The following is a 25246-nucleotide window of genomic DNA, read 5'->3' as shown; positions in this document are numbered from 1 at the left end:
GACCTTGTAATTGTCTTTAAATGCTTTTGGAGGTTCAAGTATGAATCCAGCACTACACCTAGACTTCGGGCCTGATCAGTGGTTACTAGCTGAAGCGACTGAAGCTGTGTGCTAACTTTAGATCTCTCCTCTATTGGTCCAAAGATTATTACTTCAGTTTTGTTTTTATTCAGTTGAATACATGCTAAGGTACATGTATTCTTTAATATGGGGAAACTGGCACTATTCCCAATCTGTCAAAACATATATTTTACTGTATTATGTCCTACCCCTGGAAGTTAGTCTGAGTTATGAATTCAGGGATAATTCAAAGCAAAATCTCTGCTTCCTTGCAATAGTAGGAGTAAGATCAGGTGGTTCAGGTATTTGCTCAGGTTGACTACAATGATCTCCCACTTCTACTGAGAAAAGGCTCTAAGATAGAATGAGAATATATTGTAGGGAGTATGCTTCCCTTCTGGCCTAAAAATCAGGTCATTAGTAGGACTTGATTGCTTGCTGAGAAAGTAACTCACCCATTTGATTCAGGTGAATGGAAGCAGACACAGCTAAAAGGTGTAGGGCATTTGACCTTGCAATAAAGTGTCACTCTTGCTAAGCAAGTTTAAGAAAGGGAATGGTAGTATTCAGCAGTATTAGTCAAACAATGCAGACAGAGCATTATGCAGTCTTTGGAGTTTTCTTTAAAAATGCAGTTTTTTATCCTACACTGCTTTATCGTCACAAGCACTGGTACCAAGAGGTCATACTGTATGGAAACAATAGGGGCTGGATATATAACCTCAGCAGTACTGAAACTTTTTGTTTTAAGCTCATATCATAGCTCATCATGATTGTTCACACAACCTTATTCAACTTCTAGCCAAGCCACAAACTCTACAAGCTCATAAAAATGTACTGAATACAGTGTTGCATAATCAAATAAGCAAGCTCAGGATAAGACATGAAGATGCTTGACACCTTGTAACATCCAACAGGGTGTGTTCGAGAACGTGGGGAGAATATTAAATTAGAAAACAAAAGAGATTTTTAAAAAATAATCATATTTATGAATGCATGTTAGACTTAGACTTTAGACTTTATTTGTCCCTAAGGGGATTCTTTTCCACATACACAGAGCTCGTTTACACAAAGACATAAAAAAAAGACACCACAGTAAACACCAGCACAAGTACAAGACGTGATACGAGACATGATACACTCAACTGGGCCTGTTGTTTAAAAAGGTGATGGCTGAAGGGATCAGGCTCCTGCCAAAACGGGCCCTCTACACCTGAGTGCCCGGTACCTCCGTCCAGAGGGCAGGGGTATGAGGTAGTCCTGTAGTGGGTGAGTGGGGTCCCGTTCTATGGAGAGTCCAATGTCCTATTGGTTTGTGTCTGTGAGGAGATGTGGTGAAACATAGAGTCCTTTGAGTTTCCAGATTATGGAAAGTCGTTATTGGCTTCTTTTATGAATGTCTGTGATGTGATGGTCAAATGTGAGTGAGCTGTTGATTGTTACACCAAGATATTTGAAGCTGTCCACTGTTTCCACTGATTGATTGTTTATATGAATTGGTTGCTGTGGTCCAGGGGGGTTGAATACGAGTTCCTTTGTTTTACTGACATTGAGGTGCAGATAATTGTCTGTGCACCATCGGGTGAAGTGAGTGATGTTGTCTGCATAGTACATAATTGAGTTATTGTCATTGAGTAGAGCCAATATAGCAGTGTCATCTGAATATTTGACGTATTTGATGTTCTGAGAGGAGCTTGTATTCTTATTGGGGTAGAGTGTGTAGAGGAATGGGCTGAGTACCCAGCCCTGTGGTGCACCGGTGTTGGTGGTGAGAGCAGAGGATGAAATATTCACAATGTTTTTGCAGTGATGCATTCAAGAAACTAAAAAAAGTCTGTTGATGACATTAAAATTAACATCAGCTGTAAATGACATGATTTCTTTTACAAAAGCAGGATCCATCTTCAGCAGGATGGCAAATCACAACCAATCCACACAAAACGGGTAACAGGAATGAAGTACACTACAAGACATCTGAAAAGATGATATTGTTATACTATAGTGCAAATTTTATATACGTTTAAAAAACCAAAAAAAAAAACTTAAGGCCCAATAGCCCACAAATAAATGACAATGCATTATTAAAATTCTTTAATCATATAATTAACTTTTACTTCTTTAAAAAGGTAATTTACTAAGGTACTCCACTGTCTGCACAATCAAAGTAATAATTTAGTCAAAGTAAGTATGCAGTTACCTTTTATGGTCTAATATGCTGTAGTTTTCAGAACTTTCAATACAGCTGAAAGTTCAATCATGAAAAATAATAGATTTGATGAAAATATATTAACCAAAGCATTAACACAAAACACTGTATACTAATCTTCACCATTTTTTTGTGTGTGGTTGGACAAGTGAGTTGCAACATAAGTAATTTAATAATGTTTTTTTTTTTTTTTTTTTATAAAAGAGCAAATAACGGAGCAAATTAAATGTTTAAGAACTATATTTTGTAGGTTTGCAGGCTTCAAGTGGCTATAAAATGGAATGGTGCTAAAAAAAAAAAAAGATGCTTTTTAAACAATTTAACAATGGTAAAAAATAATTACAATACAGTAATAGTGTAATCAGGTGTTAAATTATTGCAGAACAATACCCAGCAGGTGTGTATTATCCACAGTATTTTTGAGTGAAAAAAGCAGTGAATTCAGTATATCACAGAGACAGTAAAGAGTAAGATGGGATGATAATGGGCACTAGTTTTCAGGGTTACTGGCGGAAAACAAGCTCCTTTAGGTTACAGCTACTTCTGACTGACATATTTAAAGTCTTTGTTCCCACAAATAATGAGCAAATCACAGGAACATTTAGCCTTTGACTTCATCAAGTACTTTTCTTTATGAACATCTCAATAAGTGGCTTTATATAATTATCTCTCTTCTTGGTGTATGTTCAATACAAGTAAACACATTGCGTTGTAATAGTGCTGAACACATTGCAACAATGTTAATATGCATTGCATGTCATGTAACACAGTTACCATAAGTAAAAAAGCAATTAGTTTGATCACTTTTTTAATGACATACTCAGTTATTAATATATTTTTTACGTAACACTATTGCTCCCAAAACAAATAATATCTGCTGTATGAATGGGAATTGAAAAAAATATTCACAATATAATGGTTAGTGAGGCTCTCAGTCAGAATAGTGCAAATTTTAGCTCCTAGCTCCAATTCTTGCACCTTTTATGGAATAAACAAAAAGAACAGTATTATGGGTAGGACAGGACTTACTAACTGCTTTGCCAAATCTGGACAGCCTTCAGATTTATGGATGTCATTATGTTTTTTGTCAAATTGGGACTACAGCCTTTTGGTGAAAAAAGGAAAACGAAAAAATGAAAAAAAAAAAAAGCTAAATAAATGTTACAAACATTATACCAAAAATGCATTAAGGTGTGTCCATTTGCCCACCATTTACGCACAGAGTCCACTTTCAGAAATAATGAACTTTTGTTAATGTCCATGAGGTGGGCTGTGACTATATGTCCTGTCACACAAAGTGTTGTGGGAAACTGTAAGGCTCCTATGCGCCACATACTGTAGGAACGTCCAGAGGTTGCCATGTGCTAAATTAACCATTGATAGTAAGCATCCAGCTTCCTTTTCCTACATGCTTCTTTTTTATGCAGGTACTATTGGTGGAAGTTGATGCACCTTCACTTTGATTAAAGAGTCCTTACCAATTTAAGAAATTTAGATGGATCCATGAAGTGTCAGTTTAAACAGTAGAAATGCTTTTAATACTGTTAGCTGTTCAGTGGATTGAAGACGTCAGAACTTTTAGATCAATAATTTGCTCAGATTTTAGTTCATCCTTAGACAGTATAATGTACAACCAAATAGAAAGGGCAAATTGAATTTAAAAAGGTCCTTTATAGATTTAACATACTAGGTCTTATGGTTAACCTTATAATGGTTCCTGAACATTATGAAATTAAGGGGAAATAAATGGCAGATAAAATAGCAAAAGAGAGCACAAAACGTTTGTCAGTTATTATTAATTTTACATTTAAAAATCAAAAAGGTCATCCCCTCAGCGTCTTTTGTTTGAATGGTTTTTAAAGAGCTGAAGAAAAGTGGTCTTCTTTGGGAAAATATATAAATTTAGGAGCAATCTAAAAAAAAATCATTTTGTGTAGAAGGTCATTGGCAAAATCATTTGGCCGTTAGTGATAAAGTTCAATTTAAGACTAAATAAGGTTGTCTAAACCCAAACTATATGCTAGAATTTCTGCTTTTGCCCGTTTAATACTTAATAATATCAAGCAGTTGTTAAGATGAGCTAATTATTTATCTCCTAATTTACCATCAAGTAAGACATTGAGTAAAATTACCTTTTAAAGCCTAGAATTTCTAATAGGCTTGATAAGCAACAATTCAAACACTTAAATAAGCCAAAAAAATACTGTTTTGTAATCTGACTGAATTATGTATTAAAATTCCACCCAGTAGTTAAACTTGTATATGTACTATTAGAATCAATGTAATGTATCAATAATCATTCTCGTGGTTTAAAAGTCCCAACTACAAAATGTTTATTAAAACCATGAGTGTATCATAAATAATGCATCCACAGAACATCTACAGTCGTTCAAAATATAAATTTTATGGAAAAGCTGACTATAAAAATAATTGTTAATTACATTTTGAACATAGACAAAAAGTTATTCTGTACCAATAGGAATAATAGATTGAAAGCCCAGGTGTTGCCAGGTTCTAGCGATGTTATATGGCTTGGAATGTCATGGAAGTCATGGAATGACTTTTTCTCCATGTTACATTTTTTTATTTCACGCCAAAAAAAAAAAGAACCAAAATGAGGGTGAACATCGGACAAGCTTTTTGAGTATCGGTGCTGATTGAAGAAAGCAAAAGGCTTTAGAGGGGTGGCCATTTTTCTTCTGAATAGGTAAGTCTTTGATTGGTATTAGCAAACATTTCTTACCATTTTTTAGCATTACTGAACTTTGCAAGCAACTTGAAACCTTACTAACCATCAGGAGTTAAGCTTTAACAAAGATTTTGCTGCCATGACACATTATGGCTATAGGCTATCATTAAACTTTAGTCCCAAACACTGACAACTCACTATTTACATCTTCCTTTAGATACAAATCAAGCTAGATTTGGCTATTGTTTATGAACAGTCTCCAACTTATAGCCATTCTGTAATTTCTTTTACCATAGCTTCTTTCCAAACTTCAACAAGACCCCAATAGTTATATAACCAAGACCAGTGTAAGTGAGTGTTAGTACAATGTCCATTCCTTAGGCTTCATGGTATACCCACCACCAAGGTTATTCTTCTGCAGATGCAAAATCCTGAAAAGAAATATGCACAATGTTTGCAGTGCCCATCTTTGTGCCTGGAGCATTCCCAATCAGCACACTCTGCCCAGGGCTCATGCAGACCCTGAACAGGTTGTACTCTAAGGCTAGCACAGCAAGCAAGCTTTCACTAAGTCACCCCATGCTTTAGACAGCCACACCCGCCTGTAGCCATGCTCACAGCCACTCCGAACAACAAGCATAAGCATACAGTAAATAAAAATAAGGTTAACCAAGATCACTGCGAATGTTCACAGCCAAATAACAACGATTATTTTGACACTATAACATTTAAATTGACTCTTAGGACAACCAATAAAGACTGTCATAAAATATATAAATCATGGTGGAATGACACTTTCCTATTTTTTATTTATTTATTTATGTTTGTTTATTCTTAATAACTGTATTTTAAATTTCATTTACATTTTTCTCCCCGGCTATGATTTGATGCTATGATTATCTTGATGGATGTCTGTCAGTGCACCTTTCTCCTTGATATTAAATCACAGATCTTACATTAAATACATCAATAAATATCAGTTCTGAGCGGTCAGAACAGAGGTCCAAATCTCTTTCTCAGATTTTTTTGTGTATAAAAAATGACTGTCTTTTCACAGAGTGTCATCTAAGTTTTCTAAGGCTGTCTGTGTCAGTCTTGGCCTTTTGGTCTTCACTTTGTATTACAAGCCATAATTGCTTCTGCTATTGTCCCTGTCGTCCATCAGCATGCATAATGAAGCGTAGTGTTGGATAATTTGTTTACTGATGCATTGCCTCTTAAAGACAAGCCAACCTAATCCAATCCTCTCAGTTCAGGCAACAGTGTTTAGTGTTAGCATTACAAAATACTTACTCCTCTTGCTACCCCTGAGCAAACACTTCTATTGAATCAAACCCCCATGCATTTACTCAAGCACAAACAAACACACAAACATAAATGGACAAGTATGCACACCAGAAGTGCAAAAGATGCTGAGGTTTTTATCAAAAAGTGGTTTCAAATGAAACATTTGCCTGGCTCTTCTCCATAGGAGGCATGCTATCAAACAAGATGCACATAGAAGAGGCAAATGTTTGTAAGGGCGGTACAAACATTGGCAGAGACTTTTAGACATCCTTCTTTATATTTCTCTTCTTAGTATCTTCACTTTCATTTCTCTGTCAGCAACTGCTTTCTGACCCTTACAATTAGTAAGATTTTAACGTGATGTGCCACAAATGCCTAGAGCAGGGGTGCTCAAGTCCAGTCCTCAAGAGCTACCATCCTGTAACTTTTAGATGCATCTCTTCTCTAACACACCTGAATCGAACGGCTCAATCCATCATTTAGCCCAGCAGAGGAAAGGTAACGAGCCACTCATTTGATTCAGGTGTGTTAAAAGTGGGGTGCATCAAAAAGTTGCAGGATAGTAGCTCTTGAGGACTGGACTTGAGCAACCCTGGCCTAGAGGATCATTAATTTTCTGAATGGTTGTGACATCTATTGCATTAGAAACATATACATCTCCCAAAACCTATTACATTTTTTTTTCCAAAATATAACGGATGAATTTGAATGAAACCTTTACTCTGTTCCCCATTTATTGATTCCAGTACAACCTTCTGCCTTCAGAGTACAAATATCAGAATTTAATTACAGCTGCTCAGGGAACGATTGTTAAAAAATCCATCCATCTTTTACCGCTTGTCTGTCAGAGAACATGCACACACAAACCAGCACAGAATTTAGAGACACCAATGACACCAATAATGCAATAGTACTGTTTATGGACTATGTGATAAAGCTGGAGTAACCAGAGAAAACTCAGACATTCAAAGGAAGAACATTCAAACTTCCTTCTGAAAGACCAAAGGCAGGGAATGGAACCCAGGACCTTCTCGCTGCAAGATAACTATACTATAACTTTAACAACTTGCATCTCTGTTTGTTATAAAAATCAAATTATAAAATGGCCTAATAAAGACTTATTACCACAACAGGCATGTCAATGACAAAGTTGTGGAGAAATTCAAAATATTCCGAGGACAGAAAACAATATCTCAGGTTTGAACATCTCAACAGGCATTATCTGAAAATGGAACAACTAAGGTACATCTTCAGGCCTACCAAGAAATCGCTGTCCATCTAAACAAAGATCCAGGCAGTGAGAGTATTGATGAGGGAAGCAGCAAATACATTTATGGTAACTTATAATTCATGTATCTGGTTTCTCTGAGAGTATGGAAAGAGAACCATAAGGCATTTTACCATAAAGAGTATGGAAAGATAACCATTAAGACTCTTGTTGGTAGTCTGTCACAAGTAACATTGTAGATGCAAAGCAAACCTGTGGACCAAAGTTACTCTGGCCAGAAAAAAAAGAGTTTACTTTTTATCCTACATGCAAAATGCTATGAGTGGAGGGAGTCTTACTATGCACATTATTTTGAATACAAAGGGCTACATTCGGGGGAGTGGCGGCTTAGTGGTTAGGGCATAGGGCTTTGAATCCTGAGATTGTGAGTTTGATCCCCCACTCCCACAGACTGCCACTCTGGGTCCCTGAGCAAGACCCTTGACCTCACACTGCTCCCTGGGCGCCTCACAATGGCAGGCCACTGCTCCCGAAGGGGATTGGTTAAATGCAGAGAGAGAGAATTTTGTTGTGCTGTACTTTTGACAGTGTAATGACAATAAAACACTGAGAGAAGTAATTTCCCTCTGGGATTATTAGAGTATATAAAATAAAAAGATAAAAATAACCATATCTGTTAAGAGTCGTAAACTCTGGATATCATTACTGTCTGACATTTAGTCCATAAGTCCATAAATATTCCTTTCCAGCCTTAAGGATTGGTTAAAGATGGACCAGATGAGTAGCCATTTTTAAATAGATCAATTGCTGAGTTATCTGTTCAGACCTTGTTTTATATCTCGTTCTAGTTATTTTAATGTAGCTTTATTTACCATCTAAGCTTTAATTTGACCATTAAAAGTCCTTCCAGGGATGGCTGTTGCACATTAGCCCTAGACTATAAACACTATCATACAGGCATCAGATTGTTTTAGTGATAATGAGCTATGCTTCTTTTGTATCTTTCCCTCCCTAACAAGTAAACAATAAAAGTGAAGCGAAGTGCACCAGTCTCATAGCAACAAAGATGGTAGCATCATGCTATAGGGATGACTTTCTTCGGTTGGTAAAGAAAAAGTCCTTTGAAAGGTATTATCAAGCAGGAAAAGTACCCTGAACACAAACCCAGAGATGCAAGGAATATGTTGGAATGGCCTGAACAGGCCTAAATCCTACATAAAAACCACTGTCCACAGGGGCAATGATCCACTCCGACTGAGTGGATAATTTCCTCTCCCCCTCACTCATACATTGTTTGTGCAGATCAAAGAAGATTCAAAGAAAAACAGTAAGGCTGTAACATGGCAAAATGTGAAAAAATTTAGCTGGCTATGAATACTTCAGTAAGACACTGTAGACAACCCCTTAAAATAGCACAAAGGGGAACCTGCAGTAGCTTTCAACAAGATGAGCACTAGTGTTCTCTGACTTACTGGCATATTTTAGGAATGAGACATTCTTCATTATGGTATGCTGGGATCGATTTCCAGATCACATGGATGGAGGGGTTGGAGTAGAAGTAGCACAAAATGGAGAAATGAGAAACAACCCAGCTCATGCACACTCAATCAAAGGCTACAGTTGCCACACATTAGAATTCCATCTCAAGATATATTTTATTAAGAGGCAACCCCCCCTCAATGTATCAATATTAAATTTGCATTATTAGGTTAAGTAACCCACATAATGAGCTTAAAAGCCACTTGAGCCACAAAACATTTTCCCCCAATGACCTGCAGACATTTTGGCTGTAACCTTTCCCTTAATTAATGTTACGTTATTCTGGGAAATTGGCAATGCCGTTTGGCCTGTAAACAATGCAGGATAAGGACGTAATATTCAGAGTTTTGATTTTATGTAAAATAGTTTGAATTGAAATCCACTATTGCTACACATGTGTCATCAAAATCTAAAATACATAAGTTCTAAATAGGGGAGATGTACTCCAGTTTTGTCCTGTGTAATATTAGTAGGTAAGTCAGTTAATTACAATAAAGCTATATCTTTGATATCAAAAATATATCTAAATCTTTTATCTTTTTCTGTGAAATTGCAGCTTTTCTTGAAATGACTATTTGTATGTCACATCAACATAGCAGGTTATAGTAAAACTGAATTTCTCAACAACAACAAAAAAAGATTGAAAAAAAAAGCCTAGTGTGGACAATGTTTAAGACTCCATAAACTGCCTTAAGTGAGTGTTTCTTGTCACATGAGTCAGACAGAAAAGTGCAATTCTTGAGCAACTACATTGCATGGGAATGCTGTGGCTGTACTACTGTGTTTCCAACACTCTATTTGTACAAAGAAGTAGATAAATGTTATAAGGAGCAGATCACCTCCCATGAAATTAGTTGAAATATGTTCCTTGAATTGACTAATCTATTGTTAAAATAATGCCTGACTTCTGCCAGGGTGCACAATGCTCTCAATATATAATGACTCCCACTATCCAGTGACTCATGCTGCATGGCAGCACTGCACCAAGAAAGAAAATAGAGCTATTTTCTTTTGTACCGTTTCCCCCTTCCCTCTGCAATCTAACACAAAAAAGTGGAAATAGCCTTTCAACTAATCACCTAATTGCATTCGGTTTGCATATGAATTTTATATTTCTGGAATATATTATAATTAGTTAACAATGACGCAGGACAATGTGAATGCGTGCATTGTTTGCATTATTAAAGTAAAAAGTCTGTGATTAACTTGTTTATTTCTTTACAGTGGCTTTTTCTTCATTTAGCAGCTAAGGAACCTGGAAACTATTTCATTTCTGTGCTTAAAAATGTTAATTATTGCAAAACTGGTTTATGGGTATCATTAGTGGTATAGCATTCCGCTTAAATTATACTAAATACTGAGTTGATAGAATACGGGGCTCAGGAGAAAGAGCAAAACTTTAAGCAATGTATGGTAAGGTGTAGTAAGAGATTCTGATAATATGGTGACCTTAAGGAACATGATTAAATAGACTCCTGTATCTGGGCTGCTGGATCGACTACCCGTTTGTCCATCTCTGTTTTTGTGTCCCTATAAGATACTTCAGCCATCTTGCCTCCTGTTGGTGGTAGAAGGAACCCATCTTTCCTCTGTCAGTCTTGCCCAGTACAGTATGCGAAATGACTGAATATACAGTAGCAGCCATTCAAAATGGCCCTTCCCAGTCGAATGGCAGCCGAATGGCAACCTATTTCCCTGCAACTCCCAGCAAAATCCTCTCCAACTTCTAGCCACTAGAGTGACCCCCTCCTTCTCCTGGACGTTACTCTGACTCCACCCTCACTGAATTACAGGGTCTGACCAGAAGATGATGCTTCTTCTTAGGTCTTAATGTCCACAAATCATGACAGAAAGAATATTTTAGTACAAAGATTGATGTTTAAAAAGGAATTGTAGCGGACCAGCCAAATTTCGAATGGCTACTACTGTAGTGAGCATCTCTCCAGAATCCCTAGACTTGATAGGAGGGCCACAGATGATAACTCATATGTCATTTCTAAACTACTACCATCTGTGTTTTTCATGAAGTATTTGCAAAGAATCATAATCAAGTAGGTTTGCACTTACAAGGAATTTTACTTTGTGTTGATGGTGCAGAAAGATATATATATATATATATATATATATATATATATATATATATATATATATATATATATATATATATATATATATATATATATATATATATATATATATATATATATATATATATATATATATATATATATACAAAGGGCGGAATTAGCAGTCAAGCAGTGCCAAGCAAAAGGTCGGAGGGGGGTAGGTACTTTTCAAACCATATATTTGACTTAATGAAGGTAAATAACATGAGCCTGAAAAGAGAACAAATGTTCATTTTCTCTTTTTACAAACACAGCATACTTTGTAAAGTACATTCGGCATGGATTCCCAAATAATTTGCTTGTGTTGGTCCACTGTGGGTTTTTTTTTTTTTTTTATGTTTACAGCCAAAATAACCATCTATCAGGAAATTTAAGAGCATTTTATGATATCTTTGTTGGCTACCATTATGGACATGTACATTTCAATTTTCAGCAGGAATTGGCTCCTCTACACTCTGACAAAAACTGGTTTAATGACACTGGTGTTAATGTGGCCAGAAAACCTGCCTGACATGAACCCTATAGAGAATATATTGGATGCTGTAAAGAGTAAGATGAGAGGCATCAGATCCAACATTAAAGGTGACCATAGGGTCACTATCAAGGCAACTGATTCAGTAGTGACAGAGGCTCCTCACCTCCAGGAGGGTTTTCTACGTATTGAAAAAATACATTCAACATACCCAAATGCATAATTTGATCAGTTGTTGATCCAGAAACTAGCAGCAACTACCAAAGGTAGGTTCTTCTTCCCCCTGTTATATTGTACCCACTGAATATACCAAAGAGCACCATCATATAAACACTTAATGGGGCAGCAAAACGAACCTTATCATGTTTTTTGTAAAGCTAACCTTGTCCACTACTCACATTATATCACTTTTAGAAGAATTTCAAACATTATTGCCTGTTGAATTACACCCCAACAAACTGGACCTACAGTAATTGGACACGATGAACACAATTCAGTATCTTTTAACTTCACAACGCCAAGGTTTGTCATATTTGAAACATGTTACTGTAGGATTATTTTAATTGATGATGTGCGAGTCTGTTAAACCCTACAGTAGTGGGCATTCAAAATCTCCCCACTTTTCTTGATGGACCCTTGGCTGGTACTTGGCTGGTCCTCTGAGATTACTTTTTAAACATCAATTTTAGTACTTAAATATTCTTTCTGTCATGATTTGAAGATCTACAGTGAAGAAGTATGTCCTAGTCAGAGCCTTTGATTCAGTGAAAGGGTGGAGTCAGAGGGAAAAAAAAGCATGCCCAGGAAAAAGAGGGGGTCACTCCAGCAGCTGGAAGTTGGCTGCCATTCGGCTAGCATTTGACTGGGAAGGGCCATTTTGAATGGCTGCTACTGTAATAATACCTGCGGGTTTATCTAATTAGGACAGTTCCTTTGTCCAGATATACAGTTATCATGTTCATTATGTACATAACTGAGATTCAGGAATGAAATGGGGGCACAGAGTGGATCCTTCTTAACAGCGAGTTCTGTGTTTTTATCTGGGACACTGCAGTATTTTGATAAGGCTGGAGTGAGTGAGGTCTCCTCATTTACAAACATATATGATGTAATGTTGTGATGATGTGGCATAAAATGCTTCTTTAACTGTGATTCAGGACCACTTCACGAGATGTGAGGCCAGTTAGTAATAGCTGCTTTCTGCAATGTAAAGCAACTTCTCTGGTCTGAGTTAGATTACAATTTTTGTCTAAATCTGTTGCCATGTCTCAAGGCTACTTAATAAATATACATTTTGAAGTGTTATGTAAACAGTTTGTGATCTCTTCTCAGGAAAAGAACCGGAGAGAGGAAGCTTCAATGTGTAAACACAGAGCTGTCCTTAACAAACTTATCTTGATAACTCTACATTATTACAGCAATTTTGTTTTACTTTAAAGCTATATAGAACCAAACAAATGCAGTAAACAGGAGGTACAAAATAAACTGCACAGCAGCAATACCTAAGGTATGACAAATGGTGCAACTTCTAACTTGTGCAAATTGATATTTCAAAATTTTAAGTTCATCCATCCATCCATCCATCCATCCATCCATCCATCCATCCATCCATCCATCCATCCATCCATCCATCCATCTTCTCCCGCTTAGTCCTTGTCAAGGTCTCGGTGGGGCTGGTGCCTATATCCGGCAGTCTATGGGCGAGAGGCGGAATACACCCTAGACAGGTTGCCAGTCTGTTGCAGAGTTTTATGTTTAATCTTTAATCTTAACAAAGAATACTAATATCATTTAACGGGATTTTTTTCCTGGTTCATGATTTAAAAAAAATTAAAAATCAAGTTCGTTCCTTCTCTGTCACATTCTCCACTTTCAATTTTACTAAAAAAAAATGATCACTGATGAAAAGGAAGGAGGCTGAATGCGGAAAAGGAATCACTGCATAAGTGACAGACATGAAAAAGCCATAAACATAAAATACCCAGAGCATTTGAGGAGCGTAAATGACAAGCAAACCTTTCAGTTCCTGAGTGACTGTTAGTCATCAAGGCTCTGGTGGTCAAACCAAATCAGGGAACATTAAATGAAAAGCAGTATTTCAATTTAGAAATATGAAAGGAAGCAAACCCCTGCTGAGCAACCACCAAACAATAAATTGACTGCATGATTGATGATTAAAAAAATGTGAGAAAAAAGCTTTCAATAACAGCTACCACAGCATGCACCTTTCTGAATAATGGAGCAGCCACATGTCTTTTAAGTTCATTTTTGATCCAGATGGAAAAAAAATAATAATTTGTCAGTTCCTTTATTACATAAAATCAATATTGAAAATGAAAGTTCTTTTGATCTTTTTGACAAATTTTTCCAGACCACAAGCTCCATCTGCCTGTACAGACTCAGCTAACAATGTCGAAGGGAGAACGTGTACAACACAGACGATAATGATCCTGTGAATGTACAGATCAAGGTCTCCTCGTTCCGGTGATTAAGCATCCTAACGAATGAATGTTGGAGGACACGCTTTATCACCTAGGTCCACACAGAGCTCTTTCCATATCTATCATTCTCAGATGGCCAACCTGCGCCTGCCATGTGCTGTAGGCTGCCAAATAAAAACACCACAGGCGTCGCCTCTGTGGTCTGCCTGGCTTGTTTTATGTTTAGTTTTTCTCATGAAACAAATCCTTTCACAGCTTGGTAAAAAAAAAAAAAAAAAAAAAACTAGAAGTTTTAACTCCTTATCACGGCTGGACAACTAGCCAGTGATTAAAACAGGAAAAAAGAAAAAAAAAATGGAGCCTGGAGGATTTCTGCTGCTTATTTAGCTTCACAGCTTGACAAACCCGTTTACCTTGGTTCCAATTTAAATTCTCAAGTACTTAAGTGTTTTGGGGTTTTTTTGGTTAGAGGGAAAATTCATTGGTAGGCAAGAAGAAAAACAACACAGAAAATGTTTCTACAGCTTGAAATGGGCAATGCATCATTAGTGTGTAATTTGTTAATATTGTTCATCTTTGAAAGAAAATGCTTTTATTTAGCATTTTTGCTTTTGAAAAACGAAATGGATAAATTAATTTGCACCCTGATCTGACCTTCTCTGATTATTTATAAATATTATAAAACTAGTGCATTACTCATAGAAATAACATTTTTAAAATAATTTTTATTGATACTCTAAAACAGGAGTCTTCAACGTTTTGGAGGACTGCCAAACTGATGGTGAGATGGATTGCAGACCCCTTAATTTTATACATATCGATGAAATAGTGTTATATCAAACTGGTCCTATAGTCACTCTCTTACAGATGTAGTAATGCAACGAAAGTAATGTCGCACTGGGATTATTGAAGTATTTCTGAGTCTAATTCCACGTAGATGGGACAGGTGTTGTAAATGAAACAGTGCCCAGCTTGAAAAAGCTCCTTTGTGTCGTTGATTGTGTTCATTGATGCCTGGAAGACATCTTCTTCCTCCATTTATCTGTTTACCACAGTGTGTTGAATTGATGTTAATGTTTATTTAAAGACATTTCAATTAGTGGAAAAAATTGCAGGGGAGAATATAAAAAAAGTCTAATCAAGTAAAACTTTCATGACCCCCATGCAGTACCTCCACGTACCCCCTAGGGGTCCAGACCCCCTGTTGAAGAACTACTCTAAAAGTAATAACTTTAAGGTTAAGCCCCCTTGAGGTAGTTAGCAGCATTGCATAGTCATGAAACAGTCTCCCTCTGTGGTTTGGAATCTGCTAGCAGACCACTTTGAACCAACAGACTTATGCTACGTTAACACCGCAGGCAGCAGAGGCAGCAGAAGCAGCTAGTTTACATGTAAAATCAATGGTTGACGCTCATCAAGGCGCAGCAAAAGGTCCCACGTCACATTTGGAGCAGCAGGAGCAGTGCAGCACCTCACGAGCTTCTAAGCATCTGACTCCCGCGACGCCCTGTGAAAGCAGCAGCTGCTTGGGTCGGAAAAATTTAAATTGGCAAGGACACAGACACAGCACTGCAAATGCAGATCGCTATGATCACTCCACTGGACCAGTTTATCAACGCCTAAATTAACGTCAAATGTCAAAACCTGGAAAATATGTTTGATTTTACAATTCTGGTGCCTGTAGTTCGGATTACGTACGTGAAAAACACCCTCTAGTTGCAGCAAACAGTTGCAGAAAACCGCAAAGAGGCGACTGGGCCAGAGGCTGTTATTGAACGGGATTCCCAGTGACAGAGCACCGCGGGTGTACGGGGGTCTGAGTGGCACTGACAGTGAAATAATATTTAGGCAGGATCGTAATCTTCATGAACTGACTGCACAGATGAGGTTTTCAGGTGGACTTTCTCACTTAAAAACATTAAAACTACATTCTACCCACTTATAATCCCACTTATAACAGCAAATATAGCTGCCATTGTTATGGGCAAAGAAAGGATAGGGTACTCTGCCCAACGTGCATTATACCCACTTTTCGACAACACAGCAAGAGCAGCAAAGATGCCTCAGCTGCATGTCAGAACTAAACTTGTGCAAGCATTATAAAATGAAGCAGCACACGCATTTTTGCTGCTCCTACTGTGTACGGTGTGACTAAAGAAGTCATGGAGTTCCTTGTAAAGAAAAGGCCACATTCACCGCTCTACATCTACATTCAAACTCTACATCAGAGAACCAAAATGTCTAATAAGCTAAGTGTTTATTTGTTGCCTAACAACAACAGCGCTCTCATGCTAGCCGAGAGACATAGTCCCTCAATGGTGTTCTGGGGGTGCACTGAACAACTCCTCATGGAGGCATTCAGGGTCATCTGAAAAAGAGAGGAGGGAGCCAGCAGAACCACATCATCCGCAAAAAGCAGGGAAGAAATCCCCAAAGGAGACCCCCTCCCTTTCTTGGCTGCACCTAGAAATCATGTCCATGCAGGTAATGAACACGACCGAAGACAAAGCGCAGCCCTATAGGTGCCCAACATGCACAGGGAGGAGGTCCGAATTAATGCTGGGAGTGCAGACCAGGCTCCTGCTCCGCTTGTTCAGAGACTGACTGGTCCCTAGTAAAGGGCCCCCGACCCTGTACTCCTGGAGCACCCCCCACGGGGCACCACAAGTGACACGGTTAAAGGCCTTCTCCAGGTCCACAAATGTGGACTGGTTGGGCAAACTTCCATTAACCCAATAACTATCCCATTAACCCATTAATAATCCAATAACTCCTGGAGAGGTTATAGAGCTGGACCAATCTTTCTCAGCAGGGATGGCAAATGCACTGCTCTTCCTGAAGTCAAGGTTTGACAATCAGCCGGACTCTCCTCCCCAGCAACCTGACATAGGCCTTCAAGAATTCAGCCCGGGTGATGACTGAATTCAGCCCTGAGCACCCTGTCCTTTCTTCGACCATGGAAGGTGTTCTAGCCGAATTGAGGAGATTCTCAAAGTATTCCTTCCACCAACCCACAATGTCTCAATGGGGTTGAGATATTGTGACTTCTTTAGAATATTCTAATGTTATGACTTCAGTCCTGTAAACATAATATTATATCTTTATGGAGGCTACTCATTTATGCAGTGGGTAGCACTGCTGCCTTGCAGCAAGAAGGTTCCTGGTTTGATTCCTGGCCTGGGATCTTTCTGCATGGAATTTGCATGTTCTCCCTGACCTAACATTAGGTTCTTTCCGGGTACTCTGGCTTCCTGCCACAATCCAAAGAACATGACTGTTAGGTTAATTGACTGTCCAGGGTGTACCCCTCCTCTCACCCTTAGACAGCTGGAGATAGGCACCAGCACCCCTCGCGATCCCTCTTGGGATTAGCATGATGGAAAAATTGAATGATGGTCATAATATCATGACGTCATTTTTAGTATGGTAACATACATTATGTTACTGAGAACACGTTTAATGCCACTGCTGACTAAAGATCTCTGGAAGGCGAAATATGTCACATACCAGGAACACCTTAAAATGAATAAGCAAGACCTTTTTCAGACAGTCCCAATCATTATGTTTGGTGGTAGAAATACTATTGTTAACCCCTTGTCTAGAAAATTTCTACAACTTAGTGAAACTTACAGAAAAAAACAAAGAACAGAATGACACAGAGAGTTTGGAAGTTGGATTGAATTAATGATAAGAAGCTTCCTTACCTAAGAGTGAACATCTCCACGGTGGAGTAGGGAGATACACTGATGAAGGTGGACACAGTCTCCCTCTGTCTCCTAGGTGTGGCTGGAACCATGACCAGAAAGTTGTTATCCAGCCATTGCTCACTTAAAGGGGGCTCTGTGGGGTTCTTGAAGAGTCTCACTCCACCAATCCTCTTCAGTGGCGTGGAGGTATAGATACCAAACAGCTCTTCTTGATTGGAGCGGATGAAGCTCTCCTTTCTAGACTCCTCTGAGCGGCATTCTCCTGCTTCCGTGGTTCGCAGTAAATAGTAGAGCTCCACCGGGGTGCCCTCAGACACCTCAGCATTCCTCTGCCGTCCTGGCACTACGCTGGGGGAGCTAAACCAACTGGCCAGTGGCTCCAACTCAGCCACACACAGTCCCAACTCCCCTTTGAGCTGACAGGTGCCACGAACCTCCTGAGTCTCATGAAAAGCAAACATGTGTACACAGGGCAGCTTATCATTGGTGCTGTAGTCATCCCAGTCCCTGCCTGCTATGTAAAACAGAACCTGTACTTTAGGCTTGGCTAAGTCAATCTGTGTGTTCATGATAAAGGTTTGCACCTTCCAGTTAAAAGTGAAGACTGAAGAGGCGGGGAAGGTCCGAGGACTCTGCAGAAGCTCTAAAGGAACAGGCTGCACCACCGATAGAGGTCCATAGCTGGCATTCACAGAGGGCAAGTTTCTGGCCTGGTAGATGAAGAAAGCCTCAGTCCTTGAAGTCAGGCTAGAGTTTCTCATGAAGTCCTGGTTGGCTTCCTTAAGGAAAAACCCCAAATCAGCATTTAACAGCTGATAGTTGACAGGCAGGTATGTTGGGGAAGAGGAGTATCTCTGTAAACCCTCCAGGACCCGACAGTCTGCCGCTAGAAGGAAGAGCAGAAAAGCGAGGTTAGAAGCAGTTCACCTTAAAGTCCTCATTTATAACCAATCTAACTCTACTTATAAATCTAGAACTAAAAGCCCACTGCAAGAAATAAAAAAAGGATTCATCGTTTTCCCAGTTCCGATCAATAAATCTAATTTTAAAAAGATGTAGAATAGGCCCAAAAAGGGCACTCTGATGGAGAATAACTGAAAGTTTTATATTTTCCTATAAGAACTTGGTCTTTTTGTTTCCTACAAGATTTCATTATTTTCTAAAAGGTAAACAAACAAAATTCAATACTCATCGACGAGAATTGCTCACATCATTATATCCTGACTGAGTCAGTAGAAAGCAAACATGTAAGCTTCCAAAAAAGCTGAAGTGCCTAGAGAATTGATCATTTCTAAAATACAACCATTATTTTTGTTTTATATGAAGAGTAGCTTCTTCCAGGAAAATTGCACTCTGAGATTTCCTTCCATGAATAAATGGTGGAATGTCTGAACATTGATTTTTAAACTTAAGTCAAAGAATTACAAAGAGTTTCTATAAGAATAAGAGTATTTCATTTTCTAAGAACGATTCGACAAGATGGGAATTATGTTATTAAATCAGCACTGTATGCCTTTTACAATAATGTATTTTATACTTCTTTATATTTTAAACTTATGTTGCTCTGTTATGTGTTGGCAGTGAAGAGCAGAATTATTGTGCTAAGGGCCTCTGTTATTAGATAGAATTTTAGTTACATTCAAAGATCCTGGAGAAAATAAACTGATTGAAATGAAAAAAACAACAACTTTTGTTTATTGAATTTACTTCCTGTATTCCCTTTCTGTCTACATAGGTACCTATTAACACTCGTACAGCTAGAAGGTAAATCCCTGCCCTAGTCCAAAGTGTCTTGAAACCTTGTTCTTAGCCAGAGCTGCCTTGCATTTTGCTCCAACCATCTTCCAAACAATGCTACCAGCTTTCCTGTCCCCACTTATGACAAACATCCCCACAGCATGTGTCACAGTGGACGAGTTTTTGTTCGGTGTGAATTTTCTACCAGCGGTGAACCAGAAGTTAAAATTTTGTGTCATCTGGCCATAGCGTCTTTATTGAGACATTTGCTGTGCCTCCAGCATTGCTTGTGACAAACTGAAAACATGCCAGCTCTAATTGGTTTCTTTAAACTTATGTTTTATCAACTTCGTTTTCCACAAAGACCACTTTGGTGGGTTCTCCAACTTAACTTTGAGCTTGGGACAGTGTTTTATTACGCAATCCTTAGCCTTCCCAGAAAATTCCTCACTGACCTATAGTGCTGTTTTCTCACTAATGATCTCTAACAAATATGTGATGCTTTAACACCTGCTGTATTTATAAAGATGTTTAATTAAAAACCTGTGAACTTTATTGACAGTCAAGCCTGATTTCTCAGGAAGCTGTTTGCAATGCACTTCATTTAAGGATATTAGGGTAACTACTGTAGATGAATGAAGTTACTTAATAAGCAAAAATTATCGTTAGTTTCCCACACTAAATTCCAATGAAATACGCAGTCTTGTGTTTGTAATGCGACAAAATGTAAGATAAATTAAGAAGTCTGAATACTTAGGATTTCAGTGAACAACACAGTGTTGCTTACCAATATGTTGTCTGTTTGTTTCTTTATTTCACACTGCTTGAGAAACATTGAGGCAAGGTTGATATAAAGACACATTTAATCTTTATAAGGATGGAATATGACCTTCTTACAATCAATCTACAAAGTGATTACCCTCCCACAGTCCCATCTCTGCGCTAGCATCCACAGCATTTCCCTCTACTGATCATCCCTGTAAATCACTGTCCAAACAGGTAGCAAATCTGTCATGAATTTTCAGATTCATGGTGCTGATAAGCACCTCTGTTCAGCTGCTGTCCTAGTCAGAGATGCAAAAGGAGACAGCTGAACCTCAACTTTTGCATCCGTCTGGATTAAATTCAAATCCAAATCAGTGGAGAGCTTGTGACTATAGATATAGCTCTTTTGAGAAGCTGAGCGATGAAGGGTGATTTATATTTATTTGTTGGCTTTGTGTCAATTGTTTTCTCCAGGCATTGTTTTATATGGAGTATTACAAGACATTAGTGAGGGTAAATAAAAAGTTCTTTAACCCAGAATGACAATACAGTCAGAAAGAAATTCATCCTTTGGTTTGTAAGCCATAACATGACATTAATTCCAATGCAAGTGGCTCATGTCTCTTTTATAAACAAAGAACAGGTCTTGATTGATCTCCTGTTTTTTGTGCTAAAATGTAATTTACTGTCTTTACGTCTTTATTTATGTACGCTAAGTGGCTTGAAAAACCTTTTGTTGCATACACAGATCTCTGTCTACGTCTCATTATCCAACTAGGAAGAACAATGCTTGCTAAAAGATCTTTTCTGTTTAGACTTAGTCAAACTGATTTCCATATTTTATTCTGTCTAGCAAACAGAGGGGTGGTTTAGCAATTTGCCACTGAGCATCATTATGCTGGCAAATTTGGTTCTTGCATCTTTGAGGATGTCACTATCATAGGCTTTACATACCAAAATTTTCGAGATCAAAGACATTAAACATGCAATTATCCAGTTTCTGTAAAAAGTGTTTGGTTATAAGTATTTTACTAAATGGATGCACCTTCCCAAAAGTAAGAAACCAATCTAGTCATAGCTACAGTAGGAGCTTACCATCCACCCTTCTATCCTCCCACCCACCATCCATTATTTCATCCATCCATCCATCCATCCATCCATCCATCCATCCATCCATCCACTCATCCACCATCCAGCAACCATCCACCCATCTTCCCAACCACCATCCACCCACCCTCCATCCATCCATCCATCTACCCACCCACCATCCACCCACCCTCCATCCATCCATCCATCTACCCACCCACCATCCACCCACCCTCCATCCATCTACCCACCCACCTTCCATCCATCCATCCATCCATCCATCCATCCATCCATCCATCTACCCACCCACCATCCATCTACCCACCATCCACCCACCCTCCATCCATCTACCCACCCACCTTCCATCCATCCATCCATCCATCCATCCATCCATCCATCTACCCACCCACCTTCCATCCATCCATCCATCCATCCATCCATCCATCCATCCATCCATCCATCCATCTACCCACCCACCATCCACCCACCCTCCATCCATCTACCCACCCACCTTCCATCCATCCATCCATCTACCCACCATCCACCCACCCTCCATCCATCTACCCACCCACCTACCATCCATCCATCCATGCACCTTCCATCCATCCATCAATTCATCCATCCATTCACCCATCCATCCATCCTCCCACCCACAATCCACCCACCCTCCATCCATCCATCCATGCACCATCCATCCATCCATGCACCTTCCATCCATCCATTAATTCATCCATCCATCCATTCATCCATCCATCCATCCATCCATCCATCCTCCCACCCACAATCCACCCACCGTCCATCCATCCATCCATGCACCTTCCATCCATCCACCATCCATCCATCCATCCATGCATCCATCCATCCATCCATAAATTAATCCATCCATTCATCCATCCACATCCATCAATTCATCCACCCACCCACCTACCATCCATCAATCCATCCATCCATTCATCCATCCAAATCCATCCATTAATCCATACATACATCCACAACCCATCCATCCATGTACAGTTGTGCATGAAAGTTTACATAACCTCCGATTAAAGAAAATCATAATTTCACCCCAATAATTCACATAACACAAAACTGAAAAAAGAAAATAATGAATAAAAATTTACTAGCTATTTTACTGAGAAGTTTTTTATTCTTACTTTAGTATTTTATTCAGTGGCTACTATCCACATCTACTTGAGTATAAAAATGCTAACGTAGTCGTACCATTACTTGGGTAAAATGATGGGCTACTATACCCACCTCTGTATATATACAGTAGATATCCTACTGTTAGGATTTGTTTAATAAGTTTATGTTGGAAAACTGAAAGGTGTTTCTTCTGCTTGAATTTAATAAATTTTTTATAACCGTTTGAATTGTTTATTTAATTTTTTTTTACGAATTTTAAATAACTTTGTGTCTGTTTACAGTACATCATTCTAAATATTAAATCAGATTCTACAAGTCAACAATTACTCAACACTTGAGTAGCCCTTTTATCAAGTATAAATTACTTTATTTCAGGAAAAACATTGAAGCAATGCTTCTCTGAACACAGTTTTATTTTCAAATCCTTCAGCCTCCTTTTTGCATTTGGTTCTTCCACCTTATCATTCATGACAAGAAAAGGAAAAGCAACGCTATTTACCAAGATTTGCAAAAAATCTGAACAAACATCTTGAAATTTAAAATAGTGGGATGCAGGAGGAGACGACCACACTAGATGCTCAGAAAAGTAGAAAGAAAACAGGAAGCAAAGGCTACAGTTTGTGCATACAGTCACAGTTAGGAAAAGGATTTTACCCATTCAACTCTATGCTGGTTTCACCGGATCCATTCAAAGGGTAGAGTCTGAATTTGGCATAAACCAGAAAAAAAAGAAACATATCCGTTCACCAGGTTTGGCGATAGTATGATGGTTTGGGAGATATATAGGAAAAGGGCCTTTTACTACAAACAGATGATCACTAGAATACATTAGACTATCTAATGAATTCTCCACCACGTCCACCTTTTCAATGGCCACAGTCAATCCATCTAGGAATGGCTATTTTCAGTAGGATAATGAGATTGAAGATTACCTTATTTCCAGCTGATGTTCTTGAACATGACAATATGTTCACACAACACCCTTCACAGTCCCAGATATGAATCGAACAGGGACAAAATAAATTATCTGCAGCAAGGAAACCCCTTACCATTAAGTGACTCTTTAAGACACATTATTTTTCCTAACAGCTTTTATGACACCTTGACTCTATGCCATAAAAAAAAGTCATTTTTGAGAGCAAAAGATGCCATAATAAGGTTTACCTAATGAAGTTGGTAAGTATATTTGACCTCTTACTATGATCCTTTTGGCTGTGGGTGAAATAAATCAATGCATTTGCAAACTGCCATGCTGGCTATACTCTGAGCCTGAATATCTAAATATTACTCTGGTATTGTCTGACCAACACTATATTAAAAAGTCACCCAAAAGCTGTTCTTTTTATTGTGTTTAATCTGATGTTTAATTCCAATTTAATCCCTAAATTTCACCCACCATTTCCTAAGTGGCGATTCCAGAAAGGTTGCATAGGGGGAACCAGGCTTGGAACAATGTGAACCGAAGGGTTGTTGAACACTGAAAGAAGCTGAAACCAGTTCAGGATCAAACTGCACTGATCATAATAAACTAACAGGAAAATGAATGAGCACAAATCCTTATTTTCCAAATAAATCACTGAAGACAGACTAACTTGCTAATAAAGCTATATGTATTAATTCATTGATCCTGAACTATGGTTCTACGTAGTGTTGAGCAGTTTTTATTAATCTGTAAAACAAGTTCTCTTTGATTGTAGTATAGGGTTGTGCATGATTAACTGATGTATTTCCGTTGTGGTTAATAGATAGATAGATAGATAGATAGCATTTATTGTCACTGAACAGAATTCAACGAAATTTCCATTGCAGCTCCCGTGCAAAAGGTAATAAACTAACTTGAAAAAAGTCTAAGTAGGACATTCCACTTGATGGTTTCACTGCTGCCACCTTCTGGTTTGGAAGAGAACTGTTGTTTTCAGAAGTGATGAATGTATGGGCTCTCTTATCCATGTATTTTGGAAATGCAAGAAACTCAAACATTTCTGGAATGCAGTACATAGTCTTACAATCAAACTCGTGCAAATTCAATTCAAACTCTCATCTCTATTGTATCTCTTTGGTACAGATTCAGATAATACTCTAGACCCGATCTCCAATAACGATCACCTACAATTCATTTATTTAAAACAGTAATGAATGACACAATGCAACTGGGGCACTATACTTACCACTTGAAATGTAAAGGAGATCTTTTTGCTCAAACATTGGGACCCTTGATCATCACCTGACTTCCTTCTTTCTATGTGATAGCCCATCTTGACCTAACACATTACTTGTAATCCTGCTTACCTGTCTTTTGCTTTTTTTAATAACATTGATAACAATAATACACTTATTTTATTATATTTAAGTTTATTATTTTTAATATTTTGTTTATTTATTTATTTTGTTACATTAAGTTTCTCTGCGTCCCAAGCTACGTATACACGCTTAATATTTGTAATTAATTATTTTTTTCCTCTCAGATTACCTGTGTTCAGAATGTTGTGTTTGTGCAACAAAATTAAAATCCAATAAATAAAGAATTAAAAAAAAAACAAAGAAGTGGGGAATGGCTGTCATGGTCTTGGTTCTGTTGTTCTTTACTTTGCTCCTTGTTTTCTAGTTTTATTGGTTTAATTCCAGTTTTGTTGTAATTTCTAGATTTATGTAAGTTCTCATGTTTTTCTGTTCTCTGTTGCCCTCTTGTGTGTGTGTGTGTGTGTGTGTGTGTGTGTGTGTGTGTGTGTGTGTGTGTTCCTTTCCCCTTGGCTCCTT

The 25246-nt window shown here is 38.2% G+C and overlaps 1 protein-coding gene across 1 annotated transcript in view; it reads right to left on the bottom strand.

Annotated features, from left to right (window-relative positions):
• The window catches only part of si:dkeyp-14d3.1 (transmembrane protein 132C), a 257247-nt gene that overhangs the window by 182995 nt on the left and 49006 nt on the right, over positions 1 to 25246 (bottom strand). Inside the window, exon 2 of the mRNA XM_038299362.1 lies at positions 17753 to 18641. Within this exon, the coding sequence (XP_038155290.1) occupies positions 17753 to 18641 (889 nt within the window). The remainder of the gene's footprint in view (positions 1 to 17752; positions 18642 to 25246) is intronic.

Source organism: Cyprinodon tularosa, unplaced genomic scaffold (genome assembly GCF_016077235.1).
Source record: "Cyprinodon tularosa strain WSP-4 unplaced genomic scaffold, ASM1607723v1 ctg426, whole genome shotgun sequence".
Taxonomy (NCBI): domain Eukaryota; kingdom Metazoa; phylum Chordata; class Actinopteri; order Cyprinodontiformes; family Cyprinodontidae; genus Cyprinodon; species Cyprinodon tularosa.
This window is presented reverse-complemented; position numbering and strand designations above follow the sequence as displayed.